This window comes from Hylobates moloch, unplaced genomic scaffold (assembly GCF_009828535.3).
Source record: "Hylobates moloch isolate HMO894 unplaced genomic scaffold, HMol_V3 SCAFFOLD_10, whole genome shotgun sequence".
NCBI lineage: Eukaryota > Metazoa > Chordata > Mammalia > Primates > Hylobatidae > Hylobates > Hylobates moloch.
The window spans coordinates 1,724,730-1,737,442 of record NW_026652285.1 but is presented as its reverse complement, the minus strand read 5'-3'; the positions used below and the strand labels follow the sequence as shown (position 1 = coordinate 1,737,442).

General features: G+C 39.5%; 1 protein-coding gene across 1 annotated transcript in view; it reads right to left on the bottom strand.

Annotated features, from left to right (window-relative positions):
- Nucleotides 1-3,036: 3,036 nt before the first annotated feature.
- The window catches only part of STXBP4 (syntaxin binding protein 4), a 208,642-nt gene continuing 198,965 nt past the window's right edge, over nucleotides 3,037-12,713 (bottom strand). Inside the window, exons 18-19 of the mRNA XM_058444671.1 lie at nucleotides 5,451-5,509; nucleotides 3,037-3,241 (exon numbers count right to left, since the gene is read on the bottom strand). Of these exons, the coding sequence (XP_058300654.1) occupies nucleotides 5,500-5,509 (10 nt within the window). The 3' untranslated portion in view covers nucleotides 3,037-3,241; nucleotides 5,451-5,499. The remainder of the gene's footprint in view (nucleotides 3,242-5,450; nucleotides 5,510-12,713) is intronic.

The following is a 12,713-nucleotide window of genomic DNA, read 5'->3' as shown; positions in this document are numbered from 1 at the left end:
CGGGCAATGTGGAAAGGGCTAGACAGATGTAAAATACCAGATCTACAATAATAACAATCACAATAATATTGCTAATAAAGCATCATTTAGTGTGATTTTATATGCCAACTTGACTGGGGCACAGAGTGCCCAGATATCCTATTAAACATTTCTGGGTGTTTCTGTGAGGGTATTTCTGGGTGAGATTAACATTTGAATGGATAGAATGAGTAAAACAGATTTTCCTCCCCAGTATGGGTTAGGCCTCATCCTCCATTGAAGGCCTGGATAGAATAAAAGGCTGAGTAAGAAAGATTTCTTTCTCTCTGTTTTTGAGCTGGAACATTGATCTTCTCTTGCACTTGAATTGGACCTCAGCTGTCCTGGTTCTTAGGCCTTCAGACTCATACTGAAACTATACCACTAGCTCTTTGGAGTCTACTGTAGCTTGCAGATAGCAGGTCATGGGAATTCACAGCCTCTTTAATCATGTGAACCAATTCCTTACAATAAATCTCCTTATATGTATAAGGCAAATCTATGTATCTCCTATTGGTTCTCCGGAGAATTCTGACTAATACAGTAAGTGATCGCAGTATAGCAGGCACTGTACTTAAGTGCTACACATAACTTATTTAATGTAATCCTTCACAATCTTATGAGTGAGATGTCTTCGATATTTGCATTCTGCGGATGAGGCTGACAGCAGGTAAGTAACTTTATTAAGGCCACATAGCTTGAATGGGGGACATTCACATAACCACATGCCATGTGGCTTTAAATAGTTCAATGAATTTATCTGAACTTATGTGTTAAATGGGGACAATAATGCCCACACTGAAGAACTGTCAGGATTAAATGAGATGATAGGTGTAAAGTACTTGGAACAGGGTGGGGTGCATGGTAGGGACTCAGAAATAGTAGCTTTTGCCACTTTATTTCTTATTTGTGTTAACAAAATTTAGAGGCTTTGCAGCTTGTGGAATAGATCTCATTCCTCTAACATGATATATCACTAACATCTGAATTTGATCATTTGTTCATCTCCATTAAGCTCCAGTGATATTTCATGTTATCCTCGGGAAAAATGTGATTACTGTGACATTTAAAATTCTGCACAACCCAGGGAGACGGAGGAGGCACACATTTGAAAACAAGAGGAAATCCTGGTTAGACTGTCATTAGACAACTCCAGGTTGCCATAATTTAGGGAGTGGAACAGCTGCAAAGGTCACCAGGAGGTGCTTTGTTTCCCAAAAGGTGTTTGGTATTTGCTTTCACTCAGGCATGTTCCTTCTGCTCTGATAACCATTGTCATCTTCCATTACAATAAAAGATGTCAGAGGGATTTTTACAGGCATATGGCATTGATTTAGTTTTCCCCTCTACAGTCATAACAGAGTTTGAAAAATGAAAACAAAACAAAGCCCCACTCAGCCATTCATCGATTCCTGTTTATTGGACAGCAATCGTGTGCCACACAGCCAGGAGGACAGAATCTCCATTTCGAAGGTGACGGAATGAACAACCTCCTTTCAAAGTGTTGGCTCTGGTGTGCTTCCTTCTCCATTTCCTCTCCAGTCTTTGCAAAATGAGTCAGAGGACTACACAGATTTCCTTGGGAAATTAACAATATCAGCCACGTTTTCTTTTCATCGCGTTATTTGGAATTATGACTGTGCTTTCTGGTTACCAGAGCCTGTTCACGTCCCTTCACTGCTTGCAGTAATCCAGTGAGGTAGGCAAGACAGGCCTGATTATTGCTGTTGAACAGGTGAAGGCGCTAGGCTTCGGGAGGTTAAGACACTTGGCCAGGGTGTGGCAGCCAGAGAAGGGGCCAGTCTGAAAATTTCCTCCACTCTTGTTCCTTGCCCAGCTGTCCTCTACACCTGGGAGTTTTTAAAAACAAGTCTTATTATGCCATTGCCCTGTGTTTCAGTCAGGGTTCTCCAGAGAAACAGAATAAGTATCTTCATATGTATCACTATAGGTACAGAGATAAGAGGGAATTTATTATGGGAATTGGTTTGTGTGATGACAGAGGCTGAGAAGTTCCAGGAGATGCCTCTGTAAGCTGGAGAACCAGGAAAGCAGGAGTGTAATTTGGTCCCAGTCTGATGTCCTGAGAACTGGTGGGGGCCAATGATGAGACTCTCTTCTAAGGCCTGAGAACGAAGTGGGGAGGTGGGGATAGGGTGAGGGTGGGGCTGGTGGAAGGCCCAATCTGAGTCTCAAGGCCCCAGAACCAGGACCTATGATGTCTGAGGGCAGAAGAATGATGTCCCATCTCAAGAAGAGGGAGAGAGGATTCTCCGTTCCTCTGCTTTTGCTCTGTTCAAGCCCTCAGTGGATTGGATGATATTCACTCACATTGCTGAGGGCAGATCTTCATTCGGTCTACTGAGTCAAATGCTAATCTTTTTCAGAAGCACCCTCACAGGCACACCTAGAAATAATGTTTTACCAGCTATCTGGGTATCCCTCAACACAGTAAAACTGACACATAAAATTAATGATCACACCCTACTTAAGATCTTTTGTGCCTCACCCTTACTCTTAGGGGAATGTCCAGCATAGCTTATGAGGCCTTTTGGCCTCTGAGCCCTGCTTCCTTCTCCAGACTTACTTCACGTTATTCCTACTGTCCCCGCCTGGTTGCCCTCCTGAAGATGTGCTCTGGTTACACGGTTACACTGAACCGCACAGCATAACTCTGTCTCATCACCCTGACATTACCCAGGAGGCTCTCTCACCTTTCCTCTTCTCCACATGCCTCGTCAATATCTACTAATCATTTACATTTCTGTTGAGGCATAACTTCCTCCAAAAAGCCCTCGCAGACCGCTCTTTCCTGAGTTACATGCTTCCACTATGTGCGTCTGTCACACCTACTTCCTCCCCTGTGCTGAGTTTGCCTTCTTCTCTGCTTCTCCTGACTGGCTGTAAGATCTGTGAGAATAAGAACTGTGTATCTCATCCATGGGCAGCATCTGTGCCCCTAGAAGGTGGGCGATAATTACCCATCAAAGAATGAATGGTTTGTTTACTCACCCATACTCATCTTTCTCAGATAGCAGACCTCCTCCTGCACATGCGTCAGGAATCACTGGATTACTCCTGTGCCAATTATTCCCCACCTACCTCTCAGTTCCATCTGTGATCTTGTCTGTGCCTCAGGAGAAAGTAGAGACCTATAGATTGTCTCCCCTGGGCTCTCCTGCTGAATGCTTTTGGGTTGGCTTCCTTCTAGCAAAGGGAAGCTCTAAAGGAGAAGGGAGAATGGGAAAGACAAAGGAGGGAGTGAGATTGGGATGGCCCCATCTCTCTCTATCCTTCTTGCTTTGACACTAGTTCCAATACTAGCTGCATCCCTCTGCAACTACAGCTCTGGCAGGATGCCTGATCCTCCATGGTCTCATTCTCAGTGGTTTCCAGTGACATTATGTTCCCCTTTGTCCCCCAACTCTAAAAGCAGAGAGATAGCTTCCAGCCTACTGCTAGTTTTGGGGTGCTTCACCATCACTTGCCTGTTCTTTGACCCCTCACCATGTATCTATGAGCAGCGCCTTCATTTGGACCATCTGTGACGGATCCTATTTCCCGCAGGGTTTCTGACTGATAAACTCCTCTGCTTGGTGCAGTAAGAGAATGATTTTCAAATAGCCTGGGCTGGTTTCTGTCAACTTTAGATTCTTGAAGTTAATTCTCAAGACAGCTCCAGATTGCTGCCTTATTATACAGACATAGACAAAAATTTCCAGAAGGCTTGCAATAAAATTTCCACTCTCTGCTTAATTTTCAGCATTTCTGCTATGAGCATCAGCAGGTGTCTTTAGATTTCAAAAATCACACTGTACCAAGCAGATTTGGTATCTATACATCTATATAATTCAGTGGTATAGTGGTTTCTCCCCATGCTTAGGAACTACTCTGCAGTGTTCTCAAATTTCCTCTCAGTTCATTCTGACTTCCTGTCATTTGACTCCCCTAATGGTTCTCTTATGAAGGCCACATCCGCACTCAAAAAATGTTTGTTGGAATGTAGGGACATTAGTGTGAAAGGAGTTGCAGATGCCATGTTTTTTTTTTGTTTTTTTTTTTTGAGATGGAGTCTCGCTGTGTCGCCCCCAGGCTGGAGTGCAGTGGCGCTATCTCGGCTCACTGCAAGCTCCGCCTCCCAGATTCATGCCATTCTCCTGCCTCAGCCTCCCAAGTAGCTGTTTCCCTTTAAAATCCTGTGATCTTATAAATGACATTTTTAAATAGATTAAAAGTTGCATTCTCTAAGTGGAATATAGGAATGGAGTGAATTGTGATAGGTAGATATCTGGGATCTACTATAACTTGGAGAAGGCAGAGCCATTCTCAGATCTGAAAACCCTGGCTTAGAAACCCAAATCAGATCACTCTGTGGTCTAGGCCAACCTAAACACAACCTGAGGTGCAGGAAAATTATATGTGTGTAAACTGGTATATAGGTGAAATATGGAAAAGTTGGATTTAGACAAGAAAATATTTGAAAATCACATATCTGACAAAGGACTTGTATCCAGAATAAAGAACTCTTAAAACCCAGCAGCAAGAAAACAACCCAGTTTAAAAAATGGGCAAAATATTAGAACAGAAATTTCACCAAAGAGGATAGACAGATGAAAAATAAGCAGATGAAATGTTGTTCAAAATCTTTAGCCATGAGAAGAATGCAAATTTAAACCATGATGAAACACTACTACATACCCATGAGAAAGGTTAAAATAAAAAATACTGACAGTACCAAGTGTTGACAAGGGCATGGAGCAACTGGAACTCTCATACACAGCCGATGGGAATATTAAATGCTACAGCCATTCTAGAAAACAGCTTGGACGTTTCCTGAAAAGATAAGCAGGCAGAATAACATTCTCCCCTACAAATGCTCATACCCTAATTTCCAGATCACATGAAGATGTTACCTTGAAAAGCAAAAGGGATTTTGCAGATGTGATTAAGAGATGAACTTTGAGCTGGTGAGATTATCCTGAATTTTATCGTGGTGGACCCAATCTAAGCAAGAATTCTTAGAAGCAGATAACCTTTCATGGTTGGGTCAGAGAGAGATATGACAATGGAAGAAAGTTCAGAGAGGATGAGAGAAGGGTTAGAAAGAGATGTACATGAAGGCACTGGACTTGACTGGCCATTGCTGGCTTTGCAGGTGGATAAAGGGGGTGAAAAGGCAAGTTCCATGACCTCAAGGAACTGAATCTAAATGGATTCTCTCTGAGGGCCACCAGAAAGAAATACAACCCTGCTGATAATTTGAATTTAGCCCAGTAAAACCTTTCTGACCTATAAAACTGTAAGATAATAAATTTGTAATGCTTAAGTCACTAAATTTGTGTAATTTTTAAGGGCAGCAATAGAAAACATATATATCACAAAATCAAGAAATCCTACTTGTGGGTATTTCATCTAGAGAAATGAATACTTACGTTCAGAGAAAAACCAATACGTGGTTGTTGATAGCAGCTTTATTCATAATCACCAAAGCCTAGAAACAACCCAAATGACTTTCAGTGGGTGAATGGCTAAAGAAACTGTGATATATCCGTACAATGAACTATAACCCAGTAATAAAAATAAACTACTGATACACACAACAATCTGGATGAATCTCAAAGGCATTATGCTGCGTGAAAGAAGCCTGTCTCAGAAGGTTACATAATACATGATTATTTATATGATATTCTCGAAAAGGCAAAACTACAGCTATGGAGAATACAGCAGTAATTGCCAGGAGTTGGGGTGGGGAAGGGTGTGTCATAAAAGCATAGTGGGAGAGCACTTGAAATGATAAAACTGTTCTGTATCTTGATTACGGTGGTGGTCAAATAACTAGACATGTGTTACAAATTCATAGAACTCTGCACTCCCCAAAAGTCACTTTTTTCTGCATTAAAAAATAATAAACTTTAACTATAACAAGTCAATGACAAAACAGGGCAAAACAATGAAAGAAATCTCATTGCTGACACAGCTTTCTGGGAATTTCCAATCCTAGAGAATGAATGCATCACATACATGGTTGGGGAAGGAGACACAGTTACTTCTCTTTCCTTTGTGCCCTGGAAGCCCCTCAACATCTTTCTAGAGGTAGAAGGTGCTCCAGCAGTGGTTTTGGAGACTTACCTCAGTCTTTTCCTTTTCCAGTAAAAGGAGGAGCTGGCTTAGATAACCTCTACAGTCCTTCACAACAGGTAACTAGGACTCAGCTCAGTCCTTGTGTAGGTGCAGGGTGACCACCTGTCCTGGCTTGCCCAGAGCTGAGGGAGTTCCCAGGATTTGGGACCTTCAGTTTAAAAATCAGGAGTCAGTTACTCTAACATGACTCAGGGAAGTCACATAACTCATCCGAGCCTTAGTTTTTTTCTCATATGCAAATTAGAAATAATGCTTGCCCTATCTCACCAAGTTATTACAAGATGCAAATTTTAAACTGTAACTTCTATGTAAATGTGAGTTGGTGGGATTATTACTAACTTCTAAAAGAAACTGGACTTAGGGACAGTCTTCAAACTTGGAAAAATAAAAGTATTGTTAAAGGAAGTTATGCAGTTGAAATATGTGTGTATCTGACTGCAGCATTGTTCAGTTTGCAGTTTCAGTTTTGAGGCTATAAGAATATATGCATCCAAGAAAGTAACTTTTGTTTTTCATAATCTGCTGAAGTTTTAATTACCTGGATTCCAGGACAGGCTATGGCAGTGAACTTTGGCTACACATTGAAATCACCTAGAATCCTTAAAACACAGGTGCCAGGGTCCTATTCTCAGAGAGTCAGGGTTAATGGGTCTGAGGTTTGGCTAGGCTTTGTAAATTTTAAAATCTCTCCAGGTGTTTCTAATGTGCTATCAAGCGCCTCTTAATATACCAGACCTGGTCATTGCCCACATGGGCTTGCACCTTGAAGATGGTGCCACTTGGAAATTTGTTCTTGCTACTAACCCAGATGAGTCAAACCTTACCTACAGTTGAGTGAGCTCCCTCCACAAGAAAAAAGTCTTAGATATGCCTCTAAGTGAGAGGACTTCTGATCTCAAAAGGGCAATAACTCACATCTGCAAAGAATGACCAACAGTGGGACCAGTCACTCAGGGTAATAATACTATAATTATTGCTGTTTTTATTACCCAAAGGAGGACAGTTCTGGATTGGGGGATGTATTAGTTTGCTAAGACTGCCAAAACAAAGCACACAAACTGAGTGGCTTAAGCAACAGAAATTTATTGTCTCACAGTTTGGAGGCTAGAAGTCCAAGGTCAAGGTGTCAGCTGGGCACTGCTCCCTCTGAAGGCCCCAGGAGCAGGGGAGGGGGGGTTCCACTCTAGGCCTCTCTCCTAGCATCTCCTAGGTAGTTCCCTGGCTTGTGGCAACAATGCCAATTTTAGGACTTCAACATACAAATTTTTGGGGGACACAGTTCAACCCATAGCATGAGAGCAGTCAGTTTCCATGTACGTGGCACCATGTATCTTATTCAGGTGTACTCTAAAATACTACGATGGGGTATGGTCAAAATGGACTGGAATCTGGCCTAGGCTTCAATGGGGAGGTATTCCCTGGTCAGCAAGGAAAAGCTACAGAATGTTAATTCACAGATTATTCCTTATGGATAAATCAATAATCTTGGCTGATGTTAGATGTTTTAAAAACTCAGCCTTAAGCAAAATAAGAATTAAAGGAGTTAGTAAGTTCCCCCTCAATAAGAATATCTGAGCAAAATCTTGATGAGCTATTGGCCAGGGGTGCTTTGGAAGGATTCTTTCATTTGAAAGGTGGTTGGACTAGAGGAACTTACAAATTCACCTCAACTCTAGGATTTTGTATCTCTTGCAAAGACTATTCAGAGGCACACCTGATGTTTTGTGGTAGAGTTCTGCACCAGGCACTATATCCAAAAGAAGGACACTTTAGACGTGGCTCTAAGTCCAAAGAGTTAATGTGAAAATCCTAATGATGCATCAACTCTGCTAAAATCCATTGCTGGTTTTACTGCACAAAAGTTTTCAAGGCAGAAAAAAATAGGTCCAGGATCTTTGACAATGGCAAGATAAAGACGGTAAATTCAGATGCCCTGCAGGACTGCTCAACCAATGATACTGCTCTGAGATATTTAAGTTGATATCCACAATCATAGAATTGGCCCCAGTCTTTCTCTGTCATGAAACTTGGCCCTCCCCAGAGAATGAAAACATAAATATCACATCTGTGACAACTCTAGCATTTCTAGCAGGAAAAACAAATCCTGAAAAAGCATCAAATGCAGTGAATCTGACCACACAATGGTAAAATAGTTATTTCAATAAAGATTTTCATTTCAAAAAATGAATTTTTTTGTTGTTTCCACAATAATCAATTTAGTTATTGACAATGCAGGTCAGGCCTCATTCACGGCCATAACATAATCTCTGATCTTTCCAGTTCCTACAACACTACAAATTTTCACAGGATTATATATAGAATTCTAAAGCAAAATAATCCTAGAAAATATAAGTGGAAATAAAAATATATAATCAAATCAGATACACTTTTTTCATACATAATAAATCATTAGCCTTTTTTCTTATAAAGGACATGCTCACTGTAGAGTAGTATGCAGAAAAATATAATAAATAAAATAGATATCACAAATAATTTCATCTAATTTTTTTTCAGATCTTCTATGGTGTTTATATATACAATACTGTTGGTTTTATATTGTATAGAGATCTGTTTCCTGTTATTATCACTTGATGTTATATTGTGATACTTTCCTGGTATCATTAAACATTATTAAGCATTTTCTATCATGTTAGATACTATATTTTATTTAGACATTCCCCTGTTTTCAGGAATTTAGACAATCATTTCTATTTTAAATCATGCTTTGACAAGCCTTTTAAGCATTTTTTTATTTTGGTCTAAACTTGGGGTCATTTGTGAGGATAAATTCACAGAAGAAGAAATTTTTAAGGCCCTTGATAGATATTCCAAGACTGCTTTCCAGAACGTTTGTGGTGATTTATAGATGCCCTAAGAATATTTGAGGATATCTATGTCATGTACCTGCACTAACATAATTACTGTGTTTTAAAAATACTTTGGTTTTATTGTATCTTAAATAATTAATCAATAATTCAAAGGAAGCCTTATATCATAGGTGGGAAGGTTTGTTTGAAATTGGCAAGGAACAAGGTACTGGAATAGATTATTGAGGGAGTTCGCATTGTCCACAGCCTTAAAGGTTCACTTCACAGAGTAAATAATACAAAATTATCTGTCTTGGATTGTTTAGACATTCAATTGCTTGAATGTCCAGGGACAAACCACTTGATCTCTTCTAAGTATTTCATGTTAGGGTTTTTAGAAATAGCTATTAACACAATTTTGATTGAAATAATTTTTCAGAAAAGCCCGTTTCAATTGTTAAGGCATTTCATCTTTAGCTGAATTTTAAGTATGCTATGAGATAAACCAGGAACAAGGAGACTTGATTCTCCATACCGTATTTCACCAATTCTAAGACACACATTTTTCACATCTAAGCATCTTTAGTATTTGGATGTATAATAGGCACTGCTAGCACTTTCACATCCCTCTACCACTCTCATGCATGACAGCTCCCTGTGCTTTCACTTTCAACATACAGCACCTGCACCTCTTTGTTGGAGGGCTGTCCTCAGGCTACAGGAACATGCTTTGACTGCATTACAGGCTGGAAGCACCTGGAAATTTACACCCATCCCCACCCCCATTCAATAACTGATGGTGCAGAGGTATAAATACTCCTGGTTCTCTGGCCTCTGACTTGAACCTACTGTAGAACCTTTTTGTCTCTAGGGCTCTCCTGTGGGAGTGAACCAAAGTCATCTCCAGAATAGGCTTTGCTTGACATCACACTTTTTGCGGGTTTTTTCCCCCTTCCCTTTGGATCGGTTCTATTTCTCTATTTCCCTATTACTTTTCACCCTTGGGCCACTTCCTAATTCACATAAATCCTTATGTCAGAGGAATTAAACATATTACAGGAAGTGTCTTACAATAAATGATGTCTTGCAGTTGCTGTCGGCCAGGCGGTCATAGTGATATGGTTGTCTTTGCCTGTGCATGCATGAATTTGGTTGTTCTTTCCATGATATGACTGGACTGTTACTTCTTAACTTTTTGGTCAATAAACCATTTAAGGACTATTGAGAAAGGAGTATGAATCCTGATTGTTATCTAAAAATTTTCTATTAAGTCCTTTTGCCAAGATAAAAAACGTGCCAGCATCAGAGTTGTAGAATGGATGTCTAAGACAGGGAAAAAAATCTCAGAGACTGCAGTAGAATATTCTTTTAAGAAGTGTTATTTATCTTGATGGCAGAGACGGTGTTATTGTGAAAAAATGTGGTTTATGACAACTCTGATTCAAAAAAGAGATGCAGAAAGAGTTCAATTCTGAATGTACAGAGCTTTGTAAATATAATAATTTATATTTCATTCTCTTTTATACACATGATTTTAAAAAATCTATGCTGAAACAGTTCTCTTGTATTTACTTAAAGGGGTATAAGATAAAAATTCTAACTACTAAGTCATATTTTAAATCTTTTTTTCATTTTTAATTATACACAAAATAATGAGGAGTCTTATAACTGATGAAATACTAATTGGGAATATGGTACTTATAGAGACAGAAGAAATATAATCAATGAACAGTCTTAATTGGAAAAACTAAGGTAACCTCATAGACTTCTCACTTTCCATTTGTCGTGACAGTTCTACTGGTGAGTGAGGAACCACCAGTATTTGGTCATATTCTTGAAATTGTGTAGATTTTATTAAATATTTCTTATTCCTCCAATATGTGTGTGTGTGTGTGCACTACACACACATATATATTAAGTGTATGTGTGTGTATGTATGCATTCTATTTCCTTCAGATTTTCCTTATATCGAGTACTTTTATTATTCAGAGAAGTAATCCATGCATTTAATTTGGTGCCAACTTCTAATTTTTGTGTGGTAATCACCAAAGAAAAATAAAAGCTGGCATTAGATTAAATGCATAGATAACTTCTCTGAATGATAAAACTGCCTAAAGAAATAGGATCTGCTCATAAACATCTTTTCATATTCTATTCCATAGAAATTTCTGACCTTACCTGTCTATATTACCTATTCCTATAAGGTAACTTTATTATCTACTCAATTTGTTTTGTCTTCCTGTTTTCTATTCTCGTGTGTGCTGATGAAAGATGAATTTCTCCACTGTGAAACAGAACAGTCAAGCAATTCCAGTGGAGTTAGTTATAGATGAGATAATTTCTGCAATTTCAGAGTTCTGTGGCAATACATAGCTCCCTTGTGCCAAATCAATTCTTCAGTAACATGATTAATTAACCCATAAGAAGAGAAGCTTGCTGCTGCTCTGAAATGCACTAACCTTGTATTTTGGTTTCAGGCTTTATCTACCCTTCTATACCAAAATAATTCTGTGGTATTTCTTCAGAACCTTGGGCAAATCAACAATGTGTGAGTATGTGCTTTACAATCCTTTTACTGCGATCATACTGTGAGTTTTATGGCCTAACTTAAGTAGCATACACTTCCTTCTTCAGCAAAATCCATTACATTGTTCCCACATTAGTGGAACTAGTTGTACAGACATGCTTACTTAACCCCCCACCTCATTTTCTTTTTAATTCAATCTTTGTTTCCCTGCCAGAAGCAGGAAACAGCTGAAAGAGTTTTTTTTTTAATGTCACATTTTAAATTTATTTTGTAAACTTTTATTAGATTTTACTGTGTCATGTCTTGAGTGAGAAATAAAAAATAATATATGGACTCTGAGTCAGTAATAAAGGACTCACAGTCTACTAGGAGAGATGACACATGCCCTACTTTCCTATCCAAATTAATTACATATATAGTGTGATCGATACTTTATTAAAAGGTATGCAGCAATAGGGGACTGGGGTAGGATTTCAGAGTTGGAACCCTTCCAGTTAACCTTCTCAGCCTCTAGGGTTTTAGAATAAAATACCCCAAAGCAACAACAGATAAGAAACAACAGACCATCCTGGCGAGTTTTCTGTTTTCCCATTTCCTTCCCACCTCCACCTGATTTACTCACCTAGCTACTGATGTTGAGTGGAACAGCCACAGTGAGAGAGACCAGTTAGCTTTAACCAGAGTTCCAGTTTTCATTACCACACAGAGAAAGAGAAGGTAGAACCAGAATTCAAGCCTCTAAGACTCAGTAACCCAGCTCAGTAGATAAAAATAAATTTAGTAAATATAGTAACCAAATGAGTGTCTGGACAAACAGGCCAGCAACTCTCTTGAGGTGGAAGTTCTTGCTCCACCACTCCTCAGTGGGAAGGGGGGCTGGGCAGGTGTGTAAAAATGCAGGCATGGCATCCACAGAGTGCCAGCTCTGGGCATGGGGAAGGCAGCACGTGTCAAGGAGCTCTTCAAAGAAGAGGTAAAATGAGAGCAGAGTCTTGATGTATGAGAAGAAATCTGATGCAGGAATGGGGCAAGAGAAGCTTCCTAGACAGAGAACAGTATATCTCAGCAACTGTTGGCGATAAGACATGAGGCTAGGGAGAAGGCCAGGGACTCAGATAGTACAAGGTGCTAGGGAACTACTGAAGACTAGCAAGGGAGCAATAGAAGCAATTTTGTGTTATAGAAAGATAATTCTGACAGAAATGTGATGGGTAGATTGA